At 35.2% G+C, this 24,783-nt stretch overlaps 1 protein-coding gene across 1 annotated transcript; it reads right to left on the reverse strand.

The window, feature by feature from the left end:
- Positions 1-962: 962 nt before the first annotated feature.
- Positions 963-24,782, reverse strand: LOC145676482 (protein LLP homolog). Its single transcript, XM_081747286.1, has 3 exons — positions 24,635-24,782; positions 13,895-14,055; positions 963-1,323 (listed from the first exon to the last, which is right to left on the reverse strand). Exons 2-3 carry the CDS (start codon positions 14,034-14,036, stop codon positions 1,007-1,009), a joined length of 459 nt encoding a protein of 152 aa, XP_081603412.1. The 5' UTR covers positions 14,037-14,055; positions 24,635-24,782; the 3' UTR covers positions 963-1,006.
- Position 24,783: the final 1 nt, after the last annotated feature.

A 24,783-nucleotide genomic window follows, 5' to 3' on the forward strand; every position in this document is an offset into this window, starting at 1 on the left:
TACCAAAACATAAAATTTCCTAACTCTCTCAAGAGTGAATTTGAGTGCGAATCAGGCCGAATTTCCATGCATGTGACAGAAACGTGCTTTGCTTGCGATTTGCTAGCGTCTAAAGCCGACCATAGACATTTTTGGCGCTGAATTTTGACATTTTATAGAACAAAGTTTTTCAGTCAGTATTTATATGAGTACAAATAAAAAAAATCGTGACCCAAAAGCTAAATTTCTTGACTTTCATGACCGTTTTCTGGTTTCGTGACTTTCGTGACCGATGGACACCCTGCTCCTGCTAAAAATTTTATAATTATCTCATGCGAAACAATGAGCTCTCACAAAAAGTTTATCCTTCTGAAAAATATACCTATATTGTAGATGAATTAAATACCCTTCATTTATCACATTTATGTCTGCTATAAATCGGCAATGGAGATAGTGTTACATGCAGTACTTTAATTCATAAACATGTTACACTAATTAAATTCCTAGATGTTTTAAACAATGTATTTTCTATCATATAACTATTACTACAGCAATGTTTAGTGAACATAACAAATAACTCACTAAAACTGAAATTTGACCACATGATTTAGTAAGATGTCCTGGTTTTTCAGTTTGAGAATTTGATCCAGCCAACTGTTAAAACATTTTGTTAGCTAATGGTGAATAGTCTGTTTATCTGGTTGCTCAGTTAATCGATTTCATTAAGATTTAATTATCCCTTTCAGCACTAACACTATATGAGATGTGGATTCTACATCTTTATGTGGGGCCCGGATCATTTATTCCCACCAGGAACCGAATGCGAATCTTCTACACCTTTCGTGTACCTTATATACAGTATATTTTATATATATGTTTATAGAATAGAATATACTGTATATAGACTTTCATTACTGTTTTTCCTCTCTCGACTCCTTACAGCAGATTTTATGGGTTCATGTAAAATAATTTAAACAGGTCTGTCAAAAAGCAAGGGAACGTTTATTAAACAGAAAACTGGATACAATCAACGGTTTTGCTTTTTATGCTTGGCTTGCTTCTTTTTCTTTATCCTCTTCAGTTTTTTTCTCTGTTGTCTACTTCTCTTCATCATTCGCTGATTCACCCACAAGGGATAGGTTCCATGCTCATCTTGATACGTTTTGGGATTGAACCTTCTGAGCCGCTCGATTTCCATCGATTCTGGGGATGCATCATCTGAACTTGCTTTGTCATCATCATCATCATCTGAACTTGAACTAGCTAACATAGCATCTTCCTGGCTTTGTTTAGCATCACCAACACTTGCTGTACTACCTTCCTGGATTTGTTTAGCATCGACAACTAAAACGAAAAATAAACCCAAAGTTAGCACACAGCTCAGTGACATCAAAATTTAAAAAAGTAATAACAGTAAATAAAAAAGCTTTCAAGTGATTTAAGATTTTTTTTTTCATGACGTGCACTAAAATAACAATAAATTGTCCAATAGCAAGTAATTATCCCGACGTGCTTTTTGCATGTGAGGTCCCCGGTTACATCCCCAATTGGAACAAAGTGCTCAAATCTAATAAACTGGGAACTCTCACGTTTTATATATACCTTGTGTATAAAATATATGTAAAACTTGAATGAAACAATTAAATTAACAAGAATTCAGGTATTCATTCAGAGGCGGATCTTAAGGGAAATCGGTAAAAAAAAAAAAATACACTTTTATCTCTTCAAACTAGAGAAAGAAAACTTACCTCAATGTTCTAGCTCTTATATAAAAGTATGAGTACATTGGATACGTTTTCTTCTCTTAGTTTGAAGCAACAGAAGCTTAATTTTTGCCAACTTCTCATAAGGCGCCACTAGTAATACCATTATTAAGCAGAAAATGTTTTATGAAAATGTACATCCGTGGATGTTTAAGAACTGTTATACAGAATGATTTAAAAAAAAAAAAAAAAACTCACGGATTTCATTTGGGTCTAGAATTTCTAACTGAAGTCTGATTTTCATGCGGTTTGTGTCAAATGATCAAGGAAGTATGGGAGATTTACGGGACTATGTTTACTGGTTTAAATTCATCCCAGGTAATATCGGCCACGCCTCAAGAAAAGCAACAAATATTCGCCAGTGTACTTTACAATTGGAATGAGGTTCTGGATTTTAGAAGCGGAATTGCAGAATATAAATTAAGTGTTCGTGGTAACACCCACAAACCACATGTTGAATAGCTATAGTTGGTTTCTTGCGACAAACGACGGAGAGGTTTCTTGGGCGACTTAAGGAGTGAACAACACACATGTTTTACAATACCCGCCTACGGGGTCCGATGCTTCCGTGTGTCACTCAAAGCGATCCTACTTCTTCCAATTTATTCACTGACAACTGGGGCGGAGCGTGAGAAAAACTTATTTCTAAATGTCTTCTGCATAGCAACAACAGACTCCGTTTTCAAAAACTTTTAATGATACACACATGTTGCTTCAAACCGTGCGCAATTCTTACTGTGTCGTGATCACAATCACAAAATAGTACACAGGGGCGGATCCAGGGGGGGGGGCGATCGGGGCGATCGCCCCCCCCCCCATACGGGGAAACTTTCTTATTTTATATATATAAACAAAACCCATCCCAAAGTTTGGAGCCCTTAAAAGTAGCAGTATGACAACCAACCGCCCCCCCCAGAAGTCGGGCCTGGATCCGCCCCTGATAGTACAACTCTACAGCAAAACAATTCCTAACACAACGGCCCAGTTTCCTGTTTCTTGTTGACCTTGGTGAGGCTGCCATCTAACAGAAAAAACTCAATCCTCCGCACCGCACCTCATTTCAATTGTAAGGTTCACTGGCGAATATTTGCTGTTTTTCTTGAAGCGCGGCCGATATCACCAGGGATGAATTTAAACCAGTAAACATAATCTCATAAATCTCCCATCTTTCCTTGATCATTTGCCACAAATCGCATGAAAATCGGTCTTCAGTTCGAAATTCGAAACCCAAATGAAATCCGTGAGTTTTGCAAAAATCACCCTGTAGTTAATGAGAGTTAGGTTGAACAAATAATGAATAGTAGGTGAAATAGTTTTAGTAGGTGAAAGTGGGCGTATTTAAGAGTTTAGCATAGAGATGTGTAGATGTACTCGCTATATATATATATAAAAGCCTCCCCCTCTTTCAAAAAAGTAATATAGTCTCAAGAGACGTTGCATACATGTTCTTGGAATATGCTAACCTCAGTTAACCGTGCAAAGGTAGAATATATTAGAATCTCTTAATCGGATTAGTAACACTCTGAACTTCACCTTTCAGATAAACAAAACCCATGTTTAAAATTATGTAGGTGCACGAGAGGACGGTTCAAATTAACAAAAAAATTGGTTACTTACTAATACGGGATTTAGGATTTAGATTTCTGGGTTTTCGGCATCTAAGGCCATTTAGCCCGTCACGTTTTGAGGAATAACGTCCCTCGGCGAGCATACTATCCGGGGAAAGGGAAGGAAGAAAGGATTGAGGAAGGAAGAAAGCGGCCTGGGACCTATAAGTTAGGTACCACCCCGGCATTTGCCTGGTGTGAATGAGGAAAACCCAGGAAAACCACATGCAAGGTGGCTGGCCTGAAAAAGCGTTTTACACTTTTTCGACCGAGTGTCGCCACCGGGAATCGAACCCGAGGCGAGAGCGTTATCGATTACGCTACGCGGGGCCACACTTACTAATACGTATATCCTCGCGTGGGAAAACTAAATATTCTCCAAACGTATCGGAACAAGCTAGTTCCGTCTTCACTGGTCAGATAACAAGGATAAAAATGGATGAGAGAAATATGGTATAAGAAAAGGAATACATACCACCAAATAAATATTTGGTCTAGGAATTAATTCGTGCGGGTGGACAAGAGATGGCGCAACGAACGGAGCGTCCCACAGTTCCGTGTATCCACACATGTGTTGCAAACCCCTGTCATCGCGTATCGTTCGTAGTATAGGGCAGTGGATTAAAGCGTCAACAACACCAGTTTGTAGTTAAGTGAACATGGCGCAATTTGTGCCTGATAAAGTGTTTTTGCGGGGTGTCCTGCTGCATTACTTTAACATGCAGAAAAGTGCGACTGAAAGTCATCGTATTTTGGTGGAAGTGTATGGTGACCATGCTCTAGCTGAGCGAACGTGTCAGAAGTGGTTTGCACGGTTTAGAAGTGGTGATTTCGGCTTGGCAGACCACGAGCGAGCTGGACCGCCAAAAAAATTTCAAGACGAAGAATTGACAGCATTGCTCGAGCAGGATTCGTGTCAAACGCAGGAACAACTTGCAGCAGCATTAGGCGTTGATCAAACAACAGTCTCCAAACGCTTGAAAGCCATGGGAATGATTCAAAAGATGTCACATTGGGTTCCACATGAATTGAAAGACAGAGACGTTGAAAGACGAAAAACCATTTGCGAATTGCTGCTTCAACGACAGAGCAGAAAGGGGTTTCTGTATCGAATTATTACGGGTGATGAGAAGTGGATCCATTACGAGAACCCTAAACGAAAAAAGGCCTGGGTGAAACCAGGTGAACCAGGTCCATCACAACCAAAACGAGATATTCACTGTGCAAATGTTATGCTGTGCATATGGTGGGATATGAAAGGTGTGGTGTACTATGAGCTGCTGCAACCGGGTGAAACTATGAATGGAGAACGTTATCGACGACAATTAATGCGTTTGAAGCAAGCTCTGGCCAGAACACGACCAGAATGGGAGAACAGACATGATAAACTTATTGTTCAACATGATAACGCTCACCCACATGTCGCAAAACCGGTCAAAACCTATTTAGAAAATGTCGGATGGGAAGTTTTACCCCACCCGCCGTATTCACCAGACGTTGCTCCTTCGGACTACTACTTGTTCGATTGCATGAACAACGATTTGATTGGACAGCGGTTTACTTCTTCAGAAGATATCGAAACATGGGTCTCTGACTGGATCGCTTCCAAGGATGAGGACTTCTTTCGCCACGGAATCCGTACATTGCCTGACAGATGGGCGAAAGTGGTGGCTAGCGATGGACAATATTTTTCTTAAGGTATTTATGTATTTTGTGTTTGTACTACAGCTTCAATGTGTGCGTACCAACCGCACGAATTAATTCCTAGACCAAATATATCGTGAGAGATGGGTACTAAAAACGACGAGCAGAACACAGTGGACTAAAGAAAGAAAGAGATGAATTGGAAGAAGCGCGATGTATATGCTACGTCACTGCTGCCAGAATCCAGCCGGTTTATATTTATGAATAAAGAATAAGTCTTTAATCTCCCATTGCTTTTTGTTTTTCTGAACCTACCACATTAACCTGTTTTATATTGTGTATGTTGGTTTAGGTGAAGTGATAACCCCGATATACTCTCTTCTTGGCACTTTTTGACTGTCTAATGTGTTATTTAATTCGGATGTTAATATTGAGTTAGGTTTGACCTATATATAAAGAGTCACACTCACATTGAACACGATAAACACCTGACTTATTTAGTGGATCAACAAAATAACTTTTAAAGCCGATGAGATGCATCTCTAAACTTTTCGGTGGTATAGTGGAAGCAGATATGTTGTTCTTGGCAAGAATACGTTGAATTTTTTGACGTTAATTGTGGAAAATACGGAATTCCCATCCAAGTTTTTTGCTCCTTTGGGAATAACTTTTTTTTTTTTTTGCTTGCATCGATTTATGAGTTTGATTAAACCATTTTCGTAAGATGCGCAAGTTATAACTTATATAGTTATAAGTTTTTCCTATTTGATGTAAGAACTGTATTTCATTATTAAGATCACTTGGACAATCACGAATTAAGAACCCCATCACAACGAAATTAAAACACCGCTAATTTTACAGTAATTATGTGATATCTTTAAATAGATAAAAGATAATCGAAATGCGGGAACAAAATTGCTCTAGACCATATTATTTTACATGAGATGCCGCTATCACAATTTACTTATCTGCATTCGATTTCCAACCATTTAGAAAATCGAAATTTATTTTCGCGTTTCTAAATGGCTGTAAACGGAAAGCTACTAGGTGACTCATGATAACGATACCACATGCAAAATAATATTGTCTAGGGCGATCTTGTTTCACATTTTGATTTTCTTTTATCTATTTGAAGATATCACATAATTATTGTAAAATTAGCTGTATTTTAATTTCGCAGTGATAAGGCCTCTTAATAATGTCCTACAAAAGAGTAGGCACTTTCCCTAGGGCAGCATTTACTCAGTAAGAGCTATCATTTCTGTAACATCCTGTTCTGACTGATACCAGATTATCCCATAAAACTGTTGTTAAACTTGAAGTTGTGTTTCTTGAAGATTATACTTTTATTACTTTCGAGCGACGAACGGAGAGAAGAAAGTATGGTGATCGTGAAAAATAAATAAATAAATAAATAAATAAATAAATAAAAATTTTTAAATTTTTAAAAAAAATCGAGATTTCAATGGATTTACACGGCTTCATGGCGCATACATACCGAAAAAGTGATATTTCGACATTTGTCCCGTCTGTTCATCCTGATGTACATTCACCCAGAGACCATACCGTTCAACGTATAGAGATCAAATTTTAAAGTTGAGTGGTAATTAACTGAATGGCGAAAATCAAAATTTGCGATTTTCTATAAAAATAAATATATAAAAAAATTGCTGTAACTATTTTGTTTATATTTTATATATCAATTTTTCCCATATTGTGTTATAAGTCATAAAAATCGACAAGGAGTAGTGTACAGTTAGGGAAGCGTTTTCCGGATGATTTTCTCAAAAATGAAAACTGCTACCCTTTGAGTACAAAGGCTATGAGACAGAAACCTGTACTATAATACGGAATCCGACTACCGAAATGCCTTCAAATTTCGTCTTTCTCACCGGGAACCGAATCCAGATCAGATGCACAACAGCCCCTGCGCTAGCCATTTAGACTGGCGGGGAGGGCGTCACTTTGTTTTCTCATTCAGTAAGATATTTAGACAAATTTCATTCATTCAATTATCTTCTAATAACAAGTTATGAGATAAGATTCTTAATGGTATAATGCACAAAGGTAAAATGAAAAGTATGCTTTTGCAAGCTGTATATCGATCTCTAGGTTTCCTTATATAACACCATGTATTTAAAATATCTTAAGGATAGGTTAGCGTGTATAAACGAAAAATATTATTACTTCACTTCTGGTAATATGATGAAACTTTTTCTCACTTTTTTACTGAGAAATTCTTTCTGTGAAATTGTATCGGGGAAAGCGCTCACTTATGGAACTTGACATTACAATTTTCTTCGACTATAAGCAGGCCCGTATTTAAGTAAGTGCTATTCTGTGCTCGAGCACAGGGCGGCAAAATTTTGGAACTCTTTTTACGGTTCACAATAAAGTAATATTTAAAACTAGCAACCCACAGTCGCGCAAGCACGAGAAAATATGTTAATGTGTTTAATTCGCTCTAGTAGTAGTAGTTATTAATTAGCTACTTTATCTGATTATTTTTAAAAGGTCATCCTCTCCCACCCCTAACCCAAGGAGCGAGGATGAACTTTAACATCATGAAAACTGATAACGTTAAACACAGCGACCTCGAAAACTATGAATTCAACACTAATATCTGTCGTTTTCGATTACTTTTAAAATCTCGCCCCCTTCCTGGGGAGTGGAGTATGACCTTGAAGTTGAATTGGATTAAAACTGGCACTATTCATCTCAGCGACCCCAAAAACTATGAATTCAACTCTAATATTGGTTGTTTTCGGAAGAGGGCGACATATTTTGTGCGGAGGGCGGCAAATTATTTAGACACAGGGGCGCACAATAAATAAATACGGGCCTGACTATAACTATGTATGTGCACTTGTCGCTACTGCGGAGAAAGGAATGAGAAGCGACAAGACGTGAAAGAGCTAAGAAGCAAAGTCGAAGAAGGAGTATTATTTGGGAGATGAAAGCTCGAGACAGTGTTTACGTGAGATGTTACTGTAGGAGAGATTACATTATTAGAGAATACGGTCAAGCAGCGAACATTTTAGATGTTATCATATACTGTAATTCTAGGTGGTCCAACCATAGTTTTGTTAGACGGGTATTCAATCAATAAAATACGTAAGATGAACGAGGATTTGTAGTTTTAAAAAATCTATCTTATCTGTATTAATGTTTAAATTGATTCAGTTAGCAGACTGATTTGTGTAAATGGTCTTGCTCTTAGTGCACAACATTAGAGACGGTAATGTTAGTAACTGGATTTTCTCATATGGTTTGTGAAGTTAGGTATAACTATAGAAACCATGAGCACAAATGCCGAAGTACCTAGTAAGATAATAACTTTGCTATGGCTGTGGTTTAAGATAGTGATACAATATATCATCCCAATCATCTCACTTTCACGTTCGAACAGTTACGCCATACCGGCACTGTGAAATACAGTATACGTATAAAAGTAAGAGATGTTTACAGTTTAATACAGTAATTGGTGTTTCTAGACAAATATTAAAAAAACATACACTGCTACTGCCACTTTCGTAATTGGTTAAGTATCCTATCATGGATTTTTCTGTTTTCTTTCACCTCAGTAATTACTTGGAATCAGTGGTGTACGCAACATTTTGTTAGGGACGGAGTCAAGCTCCGAAGTTCATATAATTTCAGGTGTTTGTATACTTAGGGACGGTGTTAAGCTCCGAAATTCATATAATTTCAGGTGTTTGTTTACTTAGGAACAGTGTCAAGCTCCTAGGTTCATATAATTTCAGGTGTTTGTATACTTAGGGACGGTGTCAAGCTCCGAAGTTCATATAATGTCAGGTGTTTGTATACTTAGGGATGGTGTCAAGCTCCGAAGTTCATATAGTTTCAGGTGTTTGTATACTATCTTAATATGGTAAATTATTATTTTTACATATCTTGTTCAAAGGGAAAGGGTTTAAAATCTCGAAACCTCCCCCTGTATACTCCATTGGGTGGAAGATATAACGAAGTTTATTAAATGTTAATAAGTTTTGCGAAGGTTATCGTGGAACAGACGAACCAACACACAAAGGCCGATCGAGTCGAATGAAGAAGCTTCCCTAACGAGGCGGGGGAATCACCAAAATTTAAATAACTCATTTAGTAATAAAATCATGTTTGTAGAATTAAAAACTCCTAAGTATTGTTTTTACTAATAAAGCTATTTATGAGTATATGCAGTCGAAATATTTTATTTTAGCAGCGATAGTGCTTATTAGAAAATAACAGGGCTTTGTGATCAATACTGATGAACTGAAGCTAAAGAGTAAAATTAGGAAGTTTAATTGTTGCTTGTAGGAAATGTAATGTATCCCTTTTGCAAATATGATGTCCTAGTATGTAGAACTCTGTATATAACTTTATCGCCTAAATTTATCGCATGTGCATAAGTTTTTCAAGAAAATAAAAAGGATAAATTGAACCTAATGAAATTTATGTGAGAGCAGCTGTGTGTATATATTTTAAGCTGTTTAGTTGAATATGTGAAATTATTTAACATGGGATCAATCATTAAATTATTCAAATGGTTACTAACCTCAATTTCTCAATATAAAAGAAACACTTTACACATTAAAGCATATTTTATGAAGCATTAATATTAATACGTATACAGTGTAGGGATATTCTTCTCTACAGTATTTCAATGCCTTACATATGGTTTTCTCCAGTATTGGACACAATTACTTTGGTGGCAATTTTTCTGGTAACTTCCATTTTTCTCTTCAAATCACAAAAATCACTTCAAGAATAACACACACAGTGGCGAATTTAGGATTTTGTTTCGGGGGAGTATGCACAATGCATAACACGGGTGACCTGAGTTTGAACATTAAATATCTTTTAATCGATTATCTATTAGTATACTACGAAAATACGTGAAATTTGTATGTCGGTGGAGGATCTCTCCCCCCCCCCCATCTCCAAGGCAAATCTGAAATGACGCTCCTGCAAACACACGTTGAATATCTGTAACCTCATTTTCACTTAACTGATTTCATTTTAGAAAAAAAAAAAAAATGGAAATATTCAGTTTTATCTGTGTACTTTTTTACCTGGAAGAAAATGTTGAGGCAAGTTGAAGCTGAAATATACTGACTGCAGTTTTAATGGCAAGAATTGTAGACTGGGGAATCTTGTGTAATACAGTAAGCACAAAAATTTAGCACTGAATCTACCCTTTTATTCTATTCATAGAAGAAGAAGGAAGTATAGTTTTGGCCTACCTAATTTCCCGGGCTACTTATTCCTCCCCCCCCCCCCTTTTTTTATTTTCTTTAATTTAAACATTTACCTTTCTTTACAACTAAATTATGTAAATACTCCTTTGCTATAATAACTAAAGTCCGTTATGTTGATATCCGTGCAAGTTAGTGTGGAACACTAATTTCGCTTATCAGCTCCTCTTAGTTTTGGTGTTATTGACGACGGCCGACTTGAATCACAACAACGGTCGAATGTATTATAGAAGAAACGAAAGAAAGTAACAACTAAGAAAAAGAAACAGAAGAGTTGAATGGACGAAACAAAGAAAAAAAGAACGCTGTTCATACATGGAATGAAATTTGACAAATAGGGGCCTACAGTATTATTTCCGAACTAAGAGCATAAGAAAATGGAAAATCAATGAAATTCTTAGAAATAGTAAGCAGAATTATTGTTGTATGTGGAATGCGAAAAACTAACAAATTTATTTCGAGGAGGAAGGGACTTGATCCCGATAGACCCCTAAATACGCCACTGAGTATACAATAACAAAACAAAATGAGAAACGAATTATGTACACTGACTTTTACTGCTCTTACATTCTGATAACTTTGTAAAGTAAAACATAAAAGCATTTAGCTTCCCCTCTCAACATCCCATTCAACCAATAAAACTACATAAACACAACAGCAAATACAAAAAATCGTCAAAATCATAGCACTTAAAATTCCGATTCCTGAAAACTCCTTGCACTTTCAAGCTATTGGCTTTCTCCTGAAACCTTGTTTACAGCGGATAAGCATAAGAGGAAAATAATTTTAAAATAGTAAAAATAGTTTTACTCCTAATATGTTAGATTTTACTTTGTATTATAAACACTTATGTAAAAATAACTGCCAAATAATGTACGTAACTTGACTTTCCAATTCCTTTGTAGGACTATACTTACAGTATCTGTGTGAATTCTTGATGCCATTCTTCAAGTCATTTTACCTTGAAGACGAATATCGTAGTTGTGATCTACATTTTACGTTGTTCTTCCTACTTTGAATTGAATTTCATAGTCTCTTCTTTCTTTTTAGTGGAATTTGTGCAAGAATCAGTCTATAATCCATTAATAGTTTAGTGTAACATTGTTACGATACAAGTTAATACAGAAAAACTCAGAATAGGTGGAAGAACAACATAAAATGTACACTCATGTCCAAAATGATTGTCGCATATCTATAACTGTCTTATTGTGTGAATATAATTTGATAATGATTTGCAGGGTATTTTTAATACTGATATTATGTGTATAATCAGGAAATGTATGTTTGTGGTAAATTTCATAGGAAAAGAATTATAAGTACGAAAATCAAAATGATTAAAACAAAATGTTGCTAAATGGACAAGAAAATTTTATTTTCGTTTTATTGTTCTTATTTACTGCTCTTTTGACATGATATTTCCCACATACATGTGTTTGCCGATTATATACATACTAACATAATAAGAAATACCGAGGGAATTCGTTATCAAATTATATTCCTGGAACAACATTTTTATAGACATACGACAATAATTTTGGACATGAGTGTACATGAGAACTAGGATATTTATCTTCAAGTTAAAGTGACTTGAAAACAGCACTAGGAATTCTCACAAGTCCGAAATCATAGTCTTAATAAGGAATATATACGTAGGTTGTTCAATATATAAATTTCCCTCAGCTGTAAAAAATTAATTTTTTAAGATACATTTGTAAATTACACATACATGTTTAGGTGGGTCCTTCTTCACCTCTCCACATAATTTCTATTGAGATTCAGGCATCTATCTCACTACTGCACTAATTTGTCCAAACCTTTTGCAAAAAATCAGGGCTCTGGTTATTTAGCATTCTCTTCATATTCCACTTCACTTCTTCATTACCAATTGACAGGAGACCATTTTTTTTTTTTTTTTTTTTTTTTTCAGGCCCGTCTTTCAGATCCGGTATCTGAAACTTTTGACCGGAACGTGTTATCATCATTGCCATTTATTTGTTTTCTTATCTTTATTGGATATCCATGTTTGAAAGAAAAAAGGTGAAAAGGAAAAAGGAAAGAACAAAAGAACCACAGCACAACAACAAACCAAACAAAAACCAAGAAACAAACAAGAATAAACTATGAAAAAAAAAATTTTAACAAAAATTTTCTTGCAAAGTGCTACTCAGCTTAACTCTATCTGCACCTATCCTGAACTATACTACTTAGTATTTCAATTCCTAATCCAACAACTGTAACAGTATGAAATACGATATAAAATACTTAAATAATACATTCTATTGTTATTAATTCTTATCTATTTATCTATCTATATTATCTAACTAATCTACTCTTCTATTTTGCTGTTATTTTTATATATTATTTCCCTATAATTCTTAACCATTTAATTCCTACTGATTGATTTGTTTTCTTAATTATTAAGATTTTTTTTTAAGATTACAGTCTTATTATGTTTTTTAGTTACCTAGTTTCTAATTTTTATTTGTTTAATTGTAATTATGGTTTCCTATTCTTATTTAAAGGTTTACTATATTATTTATTATATTATTTACTAAGGAGACCAGGTTGTTTATGTCGAACTTCTCCTGGGAAACGCAATTCGACATAAGCGACCAAGTCTCTTCTTGCTGATGACGCTCACCCCACCCACCCCCAACCCCCAGCACGTAAACAAGACACAAAATTGAAGTATTAGGGTGGGAACGGCTGCTTCACTATCCATACAGCCCTCAATTTAGCGTTGAGTGAACTCCTTAAGTCTTCATCCCGGCGAAATTAAAATACCGCTAATTTTATAGTAATTATGTGATAACTTCAAATAGATGAAAGATAATTGAAATATGGAACAAGAGCGCCCTAGACAATATTATTTTTGCATGAGGTACAGTTATCACAAGTCACTTAATGGCTTTCCGTTTTCAGCTGTTTAGAAACGCGAAAATAAATGCCGATTTTCAAAATGGCTCGAAATCGAAAGCAGATAAGTGAGTCGTGATAACGGTTTCTCATGTAAAATAATATTGTCTAGGGCGCTCTTGTTCCACATTTCGATTATCTTTTACCTATTTGAAGATATCACATAATTTCTGTAAAATTAGCGGTATTTTAATTTCGCCGGGATGAAGACTCTTAAAATCTGCATTGCAAGGTGAACATTTCGAAACAGATGAAGAAGTGAAACGGATTGTGAGAAGTGTGCTAAATAGCCACAGCCCTGATTTTTTGCAAAAGAGCTCGGAGAAATTGGTGAAACGGTGAGATAAATGTCTGAATCTCAATGGGAATTAAGTAGTGGAGAGATGAAAAAGGACCCACCTACACATGAATGATAGTTTAGAAATGTATCTTAAAAAAATAAATATTTTACAGCTTAGGGAAACTTACGTACTGAACGACCCACGTGTATATATATATATCTATACCTATCTATCTATACATATATATAAAAGGCAAAGTAGATGCATAATTTTACAATTTTATTTGTTTTTATTCGGAAGTGAAATGAATTTTTCTGGAATCAGAATTTAAAGTACCTGAGATTACTGTTAAAATTGCTAAGCGTGTTAGTATATTGTTTGAACGAATACAGAAGGTTGACTATTCTATTGTATATAAAATATATTCCTTCAGTTCGAATACAAATTACCTGTTGCAATATCTGCCAAATCTTTCATCTCAGTGTTAGCACCAACAATGGACTTCAGTCTCTCTAATTCTTTCTTGGCGTATCGCACCCTTTTGACGGCTCTCATCTTTCGCTTCCATTTGCTGCGCAAACTCTTCGCCATTTTGTTTTGAAACTACAACCTACATAAAAGACAAAAGTAAATAAATAAATCATTTTCATAATTACTTATCGAGCGAATGGAATACATTAAAATATTTCGAATTATTTACCGACTAATCTTTTACGGACACTTTTCTTCTAATATTTCGAGTGTTACAACAATCAGACACTTATCTCAGGGGTACAATGGCTTAAGTCCTTTTTCATGACAAGATATTCACATTTTCCCTCGAACAGTAGTAAACTGAGATTATAACGTATATAATCTCAGTTTACTACTATTCGAGGAAAAATGTGAACACCTTGTCATGAAAATGTGAACATGTCTTGTATTATTTTATCGGTACTTATGGTCACTTGACATTTTTCTTTTCAAAAAAAAATATTTTTTGTTTATATTATTTTATTTAAATCACTTGTTCTTAGATTCTTTCAAAACGGAATACAATTTACATATTTCTTTTTTAACCGGTCAACTAAGGTACTTTACTGTTACTTATATTGTAAGCATAACAACGAAATTGAGGATTTTCTTATATCTATGTTGTTTTATCCAAGGTATTTCTTACACATGACAATTACTCAGTACCAATGCATTATTGTTCTTCGAACATAAAAGAACGGGAGGTCATAGTGTCACTCCACTTCACAATAATTAAACAAAAGACAGCTAATTACTATAATTTTAGCACGTATTGTTTTTTAAGCATCTTAATCAACAAAAAGAGACGAAGTAAAATATGCACATGCAGTTTGCCATCTGTAAAAATTTCACACTGCGTTGTAGAGCGAATATATATCCTTTTTAAAACTTTTTATATGCCTAGGTCTGTATTGAATCGTAACTTTCCCATAATGATAATCAGAGTACTTTCTTTAAGCCGTAAAATTATTCAAGGTAAACAAACCTGCTGCTTATCGGCATGAATTGTGTGTGAATATAAATATTTGATTTCAAGTTATCTGCATTCTATATGACAAAAATAATACAACAATATGTAAGGTCTTTTAGTTGTAAGGTGTTTCTAACTAAGAATGGCGTTTGGTTTTCAAAAAATAAAAAAAATAAAATAAAAAAATCTTTTTATTTACAATATTAACAACTACATAAAATGTCCGTTCTTAGAACAGAAAGAATACGTTTATGGCAAATATACGAAAGGTATATTTCAACCCTCTTTTCCGCCCCCTTAGGATCTCTATTTGAATTTAAATGAAAATATAGTAACCCTAATCGATCCAAGCGGTATCTTCAAAAAATTCTTTCAAACGGTACCCCTCCCTTACAATATCACGGTTAACCCAGATTATGTTTAAAAATGCATTTCAAATAGTTCAACCGTCTCCTCACTTTCCATATTTTATGAATACAAAACAGAGAATTACAACAGTACGAAAATGTTCCTCCTTTAGGAGTAGAATTTCCAGAAACCCTGGGGTATGTCTCAATTTACTTTCAAAAGGATTTTACTTACCGAGTTTCATCTAACTTGCAGGGATTGTGAGATACATATTTTGGTCATCAATTTTGAACCCCCTCCTCCCTTAGGATGTGCACCTTGGTAAAAGTGACGAGATTAAAAACCAGTGCTCAAAAATTCATATCAAACGGTACACCTGTTTTCCCCTAATGATGGAACAATGTTGAGGTTATTTTTATATACAGACTGCCTCTCCTTAGAAGAATATTCTAAAATGCTGAAGCACATTGCCATTTACTTATAACAAGGATGTTATATACGAAGTTTTATTTTCCGAACATGAAGCGCTCGTGAGATACTCAATTTTTAGAGTGTACATTTTAAACCCCTTCTTCCACTCCTTTGGGATACGCATTTTAACCCCTTGACTACCATTTTTTTTTTATTTTTTTTTAATGTGAACATTCTTTTATATGTACGACTAATTTAATGTGGGATATTCCTAACATCTGAGCCGATGGGAGAACAACACGTATTTTTTTATTTTTATTTTATGAAAACAAATTTCCAACGTTGTTTGAATTATTCGCATGGGACACACGTGTTCCGTTGGTAGTCAAAGGGTTAACGGACTGACATGACAAAATTTAGATCGAACCAAGTGATCCTTGTTCAAAAATTAATTTCAAACGGCTCAATCATTTTCCCATTATGATCAGACAGACAACGTCGATTTCAATATGAAGGAAACGGTATAGAAATTTCTCCTTTCTCTCTTTAGAAGCGGACGGAGAGACTTTATATACGAATTTATATTTCCCTAGGCTGAGAGGCAATATTTTTGGCATAAATTTTGAGCCCCCTTAGAATATGCATTTTTTTTTTTTAAATCAAAGTTTCATTGTAAAAAAGCCAGTTTGACGTAAATACTAAGTTCAAAAATTCATTTCAAACCGTTCAGCCCATTATACACATGTCAGAGTTCCAGTTGCAGTAAAAACGTTATGTGATATTATTACCACGATATGTACAATTCTGAACTAAAAATTGAGTATTTAATGTTACATGGAATAATCATTCTGTTGAGGTATCCTGTACAAAATGAAATTATGAACGCTGATTACCTGCTTCGCTGGGCTGAAATAAAAACTTTAAATGCACAATTCCTTATGTCTTGTGTTTGGTACTCGTGAAATATGCTTTTTTGTCTGTAGCAGCAACCAGGTTTACGCTGTTTTGTACATGTTCGGGAATGTACTTTGATCCTCTATCGTCGTTATAAATTTAGGATTCTTGCATTTTTGCATTTGTCCCATAATTTTTATATATGTCCCCCCTCACCCAAGTTGTGGGGCTGAATTTCAGTTAAAATGTTTCTCTCAGTGGCCCCGAAATCTATAGATTCGGTACTAATATCGGTAATTTTCGATCATTTTTATATATCTTCCTCTCCTCCAAGTTGCGGGGCTGAACTTGGATTTAAACGGCATCGGAAGTGTCACTCTTCATCAAGGCGACCCCGAAAATTATGGATTTGACACTAATATCGGTCATTTTCGATCAGTTTACAATATGTCCCCCTTCCCTAAGTTGTACCGTCAAAGTGGAATGATAAAAAACCCATCTCAGGTCCGAACATCAATTATATTGAAAATTTGATCGAGATCGGTCGGGTGGTTCAAGAGGCATGAAGTCACACACACACACACACACACACACACACATATATATATATATATATATATATATATATATATATATAGAGAGAGAGAGAGAGAGAGAGAGAGAGAGAGAGAGAGAGAGTTGCCCATTTTAATCTTTCCACGGAAATATCTCAAAAACAGTTGAACATAAATGAACCGAACAAACATTCAAATAGGAAATGCCGTGGGGGACACCGAATTGTGTTGTCATAGTGCCTCCCAGGGCCGCCCTTCATGGGGGACCACGGCCAAACTTTAAAATTTTAAATGGAAACATAGGGCGAGTGATACATCGTTTGATAGATCTTTAAAAACTAAAAGTCGATGCGGCAAAAGATTTTTCATATCGGTCACCGTATTCAAGATGGCCACCAAGACATGGTCTCTATATCAGATAAATCATCCAGTATCACTAATATGAAAACGGTTGGAGATAAATGAACAGTCAAAAAGCGAAACAGGAAAATGGCATGGGGCACGTCGAATAATGTTCTCGTGGTGCTCCCAGGGCCGCCTTTTATGGAGGCCCCGGGCCCAACTAAGAAATTTTAAACGGAAATATGAGTCAAGTGATACCTCGTTCGATTGATCTTCAAACACTAAACAGTGTTGTGGCAAAAGATCCTTCATATCGGACCCGTTTTTTTTCAAAATTGCCGCCAAGACATGGTGCCTCTATCAGATAAACGTCCAGTGCCACTAATATGAAAACATTTGGAGATAAATGAACAAAATAAAACTCGTATAGGAAATCATAGAGGGCATTTATCATTCCACGGCTCGAAAATAATGTAACAGAGAAAAAGATTATTAAAGTACAAATGACATAATGCAAAAGAAGAAATGTACTTTTTAGAAAATTATCTTTCCGATCTCCCTCCGTATGTGGGTGAAGCGGGAAAGAATGGTAAAATTTTAATTAGAACTACACTTTTACTTGTAATAGGTATGTTTTGTCTGAAACACTTGAGTGTACAAGTGACTGGTACTATAATAAATAAAAATAAAGTGAATAAAAATAAGGTAAAATTTAAGTGTAACTCCCATTCGTGTTCCAAAGTGTGATTGGATGGGGAAAAAGAAGCAACTGAAATGAGAAGCAAAAGGTTTTAATAATACACTTTTGGAACTTTCAAACACTTTGCCCGTCCCTTCACCTCTGATAATTTAGCGCAATGCGTGCAAGATATTTGGAAGGCATTTGCACCAGTATGTACCATTTCGTTACTAAGGATCATAACTGAAATTACCGCTGAAAGTTATTCGGAATGTAACTGAGGACAACATCTTAGTGAAGCTCATATTCATCACATGCAAAAAGACATAGAAGAAAGGAATCGAACCAATATCGTGCAGACGAGTGTTGAACAAAACCAACGTTTGTAAACATTGTTCGAAAAAAAATGGTTTCGCATTTCAGTTGGTTTATTTTTGCATCAAATCATTGCTTACAATCAAAATGGAAGGTACCACTTAACAAGAATTTTACACACTTTGTCCCATCACAGAGAAATCTATCTCTAATAAAAACACATTTCAGATAACTTTGTTTCGTAGATACAATTTGCAAAAACCAAGGTTCTCATTTGCAATTTCACCGTTCCTTCGCTTCACCCACTTGCGGAGGGAGTTTGGAGAGATAATTTTCTAGAAATTAGATTTCCTCTTTGCATTTTCACTCTAATTATCTTTTCCTCTGTTGCAACATTTTCGAGCCGTGAAATGATAAAATACCCCCTGTGATTTCTTATTCGAATTTTTGTCTGTTGTTTTCATATTACTAGCACTGGACCTTTTATCTGATACAATATCATCTCTTGGTGGTCACTTTGGAAACGGTGACCCATATGAACAATCTTTTGCAACAGCGCTCTTTAGTTTTTAAAGATATGTCGAACGAGGTATCATTCATCCCATGCATCAATTTACAATTTTGAAGTTGGGTCCTGGGTCCTCATGAAGGGTGGCCCAGGGAGTCACCGCGTCAATACCAATCGATGACCCCTATGACATTTTCTATTTGAGTTTTTGTTCGGTTCATTTATGTTCAACCGTTTTCTTATTAGTGGTACTGGACGTTTTATCCGATACAGGCAACATGTCTTGGCGGAAATTTTGAATACAGTGACCGATGTGAAAAACCTTTTGCCACAACGCTTTTCACTTTTTAAAGATTTATCGAACGAGATATCACTCGCTCCTTGGTTCCATTTAAAATTTTAAAGTTTGGCCCCAGGCCCCCTTTTGGTTTATTTATTTTCAACCGTTTTTGAGATATTTCCGTGGAAAGATTCAAATGGGACACCCTATCTATCTATCTATCTATCTATCTATCTATCTATCTATATATATATATATATATATATATATATATATATATATATATATATATAGATAGATAGATAGATAGATAGAGATAGATAACATCAGTACACGTCAAGTTTCTTGGCTTAAGTAATCTAAAAAACGATATACTCTGTTTAAATTAGCATTATTAAGATCCTATCATCATACGGATTAAGATGCGAGTCTGAATTTACATTTGTTTTCTGTCTCAGAATGGTCATAAATATCGTATTTTATTTGTTTTAGCAAAATAAATTTGATTTAAAACAATCAACTCTGCTTGCCTTTTCTAATATATTGTAGATTTCTCTTAGTTCTAATATACCGTACAACAAAATATATACATACGAGGGCGGTTTGATATGTAACTTGGTTCGCATATTAATAGATATATCTAATGTCACTTGTATATGTAGTCTCTTTTCTATGCATAAGTAATCTGTGGTCTTAAGCAAGTTGTTTGGCAGTTGTCTAAATTCGTCGTTTGACAGTTGACTAAACAGACGTGTACCGAGTAACAGTGAAAAATGGGGTTCGTATGCAATTCCATTTTTTTCCTGTAAGGGAAAAGAGCGAAACAAACTCATGAGAAGATTTCACCTACATTGTATGACTCATTTTCTTCCTATGAACTGCTTGACTTTGGGTAAATAAATTTAAGCGTGGCAAAACAAACTTGAAGATGAATCACATACTGGATCTCCGAAATTATCGATAAAATCCATAATTTGGTTTTAGTAGCCGAACGATGAATGAAAGTGTGCGAGTTAGTAGAAGCAACAAGCATTTCATTTGAGCGGGTTCACTTAATTTTTCATAAAGAACTGCACATGAAGACTTTGCACAAGATGGGTGATGCGTTTATTTACTCCAGAGCACAAAAAAGCCGTGTTGATGAGCAAAAATGAGCCCGGTTATGATTTGAACTGCTTCGGCATCCTGCTTATTCACTAGACCTAGCTCCCTAGGACGACCATCTATTCCCAAAACTATGTTTTTTTTTTTAGCACGACGAAAATTTGAGTCAAATGAAGGGATCACACACGAAGTAAACGAGTGTTTTGAAATCCTCAAAGAAATTAATTTCTGCTAAAAACAAAGTGCGAATCTGGAGAAACTCTGAGGCAAGCACGCTGAACTTCGAGGGGAGTATGTCGAAAAATAAAGTACGCTGAAAACAAACTCAAATTATATTTTTTTTAAATATCAAACCAAGTTACAGATCAAACTACCCTCGCATATGTCGTAAGATTAGTGCATCAATTCCTACTAATACATTTTTCTTTTTTAATTTTATATTCAGCGCTTTTCTATCAAATGAATTCTTATACAAATAATTTGTTGAGCTATCAGGACTACGTTCTCAATGAGAATTCATTTCATAAAAAAAACCTGAAATATATATATATACATATATATAAGAGAAACACAGTGCACTAATCTTCGGATAAATATAAAATGTCCCGGGATGAAATTGTGTTCTTTTGGGAGTTGATGGGGGAGGTCATTCTAAGCAGTGAAGTTCCAATAAGCATTCTCAATGGTTTGAGAGCTACAGGTTGTTAACCACTTTTGGCCTTAGGTTGTATGGGAGTACTTATTCCTCATCTTGTAGTTACCCTACAGCGGTGAGACTGGCGCATTTGAATGTTAATGGAATGGCCTTTACAACGATATAGTACAACATGTAGAGGTGGTGTCTTTGGGAAAAAAAAGTTATCGAGAGAAATCTTAGGCGACAGTGCCAATTCTTGTAAATAATCTTGAAAAGGGGATTATCTGTGTAACATCATACAATTTCTTTCAATAATAACCGTCAGTGTTGCCGAGAATTCCTCTCAATAACCTCTCCTCCGAAGACACCATTGCCACATGCTACATACAGTTAGAAAAGTCATTTCAAAACCACGCAAACGTGCTATGTCTCACCCCCCTATGGAATTACCACAGGATGATCACTGTCGTATGACATATAGTAAGGTCAAAAATGGTCATGACTAATGTAGTTTTCAAACTGCAGAGAATAGGGCAAATTCTTTCTTATTTACCTCTAACATCTCCAAGGTGTCTACTAAAATTACAAAATAATATTTCGCGACTTTTTCATGGCCTCTTCTTTATCTTGAACCATAAAATTTCATAACATTCAAAAACTAACAACAGTACCTTTATTCTTTAGCACTTATCTTATCTCTACATACTGTATAAAAGCTATATTTTACGATTACAAATATAGCGTAACCAGTCTGAGACTATTACAAATGCTACAGGAACTTCTATCACTGCAAAAACCCACACCTTCTCTTATGCGCATACCACCCTCGCTGACGCGCCTGCTGCCTTCGGACGCACCCCGTGCCACCACGTAGGATCAACAGATTCAAACTGCCCTGACTCAGTTACATATCATTTGCGTCTTTTGCATGTCCTTTTATCGTACATGTCTGGATTTACACTCAAATCATGAAAGAATTGTACTTTTTCAACAACTCCTTCTAGTGGCTCCCTTGAACTTCACCTATCTTAAGTCGAATATTGTTATGTCGCCGAGTTCAAATTTTTTGGGAACAATAAATAGGAAAGTAGTGGAAGAATTATATTTTTTCAGTTATTTCGAGTGACGTGGCTAACTTGACCTGCCCGAAAATTTCAATTTTTCACTATCATTCAATTCCGTTAATTATTCGTCTACTTTAGTGTGAAGGGCGTAGGCGTGAAATATTACACCAAAATAAGTGCAGATTTAATTTTGAAACACCACTCGAAATAATTGTTGAAAAAATATAATTACGGTATTTCACCAATTTTCTTCTTATTTTCCCTAAAAGATTTGCGCTCAGCGACATGAAATATCCCACTAGGCACGAATGTAATTCAAAAGGCCACTAGAAATAATTGTCGAAAAATCACAACTCTTTTACCATTTGCGTATAAATATGGTGTTCGGGTGTATGCCATACAAACTGCAGTGGAAATAACACAAACCATCCTGTGTTAAGTGGGCACTAAAAGCATGAATGCCATCTAACCAAGTCATGGTACGGCGAAGCTGGTAACCGTGCTCGGTACAGTGAGAGAGAGTCCGAAAGAAGGCGAGTCGGCGATGGTGCGTATAAACGCCAGAAAAGGTTGTGAAAAGAAATGGGTTTTGGCAAAGGTACGAGTTCAATAGCACTTGTCATGGTTTCACACTAGTAACGCTCTACTTGTAAACACACAATACAGCTTCTCTATACTGTGTAGAAATACACTGCCAGTGGAAAATAACATCTAAGAGAATTATCTTACATATGCACTAAGTTATGTTATCTAACGTAAAGTACTTGTAATGACATTACACTAGTTTCCATACGCTTGTAAACCTAAAATACAGCTGTATTACTTTCTATAAAATTCTGTCGCTTGCAGAAATTAGTTCCTTATAAATAGAGCAACCGACATTATACTTTATTTTTTCCAAATTATCCTTTATTGTTAATTTTAATCGTTGTTTTACATTAATTGTGTATAATGTATAATATTTACTATATATTAAAAATTCTAAACATCTTTATCTATTTATTAATATTTTATGCAACCAATTACTCTCATACTTAATGAACTTTCTACTTAATACACTGTAAAGAGATTCGCTTTACTCGAGTAAGTTTCTTTATCACTTGCGTGGGCTTTAGAGGTGCATATATACAGAAAGGGAAAGTAAAAGATGCAACCAAAAAGTACAGAAAGTGCTCAAGTTCAAGAGGTACACATAACAATATAGTGTGGGGATCTTGTGTACTATTCATTGTTGGCGGAAAGTTTTCTTCTTCTTTTCCTCTTTTTTTTCTTTCCTTCACATCAAAGGAGGAAAAGTTTACAGAAATAAAAATAAGCTTTTCATTGTTGCATTGTTATGTTCTCAATGACTTTGCGTTGTAAACACTGGTTTCAAAAAATATTAATACAGTATGTTAAACTTGCAGTTAAACGGAATTTTCAAAGAATTGTGCAATATATTTTAAATTATGCTTTATATTCTAAAACTATGCTTTTAAAATTAGTTTCTTCTGGACCCTTAGACAACCACAACCATGTTTAAGGTACCAACCATATGTGTAAATTGCTAATTATGCTTTTGGGTTGCTCTACTTATAAATAGGTCTTTTCATACAAAGTACTCAATTTTAAATGTAAATCTTGTAAAATGTGGTGCGCCAAAAGTAAACCAGCACCAATTTTCATTGTGAATCTTGCAAAATATGGTGTGCCAAAACTATACCAGCACAATAAAATTTCACTTCAACAATCTACTCAAGCATTTTCTGAATTCTGTTAATCCTTTAGACAATCTTTACGGCAAGGTTCTAGAACACAGGTCCCCTCTTCCTATTTACCTGTAATAAAGACCGAAAACAACGTGCCCTGCGGGGCTCTAACCCACCTTCACTCGCTAACACTCGATCGGCAATACTATATTAATTAAATATTAAATTTTGGTACAGAAAGGAACCAACCTTGCTACTAATCTATATGAGAGGACCTGTGGATAATAGTATACATGAGAACCCCCTGATCTGCGTTTCTTCTGTGTTCTATTACCACTTCTACATGAAATACCATAAATTTTCTACGTAGTGCAATAGTAAGAAGTATCCATGTGCACAAGACATGCGATATGCGTTAAATTCCCCCTCCCACACACACACACAGTCATAGATAAAGTACAAGGGAACTACACATGAAGACATAAAGTACAGGTACGTTCTTTTTTATTTTCGTATCAGTCGATAAGTAAATAAAAGTCGCTTTGTTACCCCCTTTGTAAGTTCGTACATACTCAATAAATAATCCCTAAAAGTATGAGCGTCCTGCTCCTTCGGGAACTGATGCAGTTTCATGTATACTATATCCGACCTGTGTTCGAGAACCTTCCCAACCCTTACCCTTGATCCGAATTTTCTTTACGTGTATTGTAAGTTGTTATAATGGATCTTTTGGTTTCTTACGTCAATATCGAACTTCATATTACGTCATATAGTAACAAATTCCGTTGGACTCTTGTGGATAACTAATTAAACTATACTCATAATAAATAGTGCTTTAACTCTTTTTATTATTGTTATTATTATTAACCTGTATTAACTTACCTATTCAAAAATTTCTTTAGTCCAGTACTATGTAAGAAAGGTGTTTACGTTCTAGCATTTAACGTAAAAATTAGCACATGCTTCGCGCTTGATTCACGAACTGCAAGTGATCGCTGCATCACATTCATTTGTTTAGTATTTACTTGTCT

The sequence above is a fragment of the Thermobia domestica genome, unplaced genomic scaffold (genome assembly GCF_964235325.1).
Source record: "Thermobia domestica unplaced genomic scaffold, izTheDome1.hap1.1 HAP1_SCAFFOLD_160, whole genome shotgun sequence".
Lineage (NCBI taxonomy): Eukaryota > Metazoa > Arthropoda > Insecta > Zygentoma > Lepismatidae > Thermobia > Thermobia domestica.

What these genes read in the sequence shown, in the direction of transcription:
- LOC145676482 (XM_081747286.1), bottom strand. Translation starts at nt 14,036, where the DNA reads ATGGCGAAGAGTTTGCGCAGCAAATGGAAGCGAAAGATGAGAGCCGTC. An exon ending in TTTGGCAGATATTGCAACAG is followed by an intron (nt 1,324 to 13,894) that starts GTAATTTGTATT and finishes TTTTCGTTTTAG; the next exon opens with TTGTCGATGCTAAACAAATC.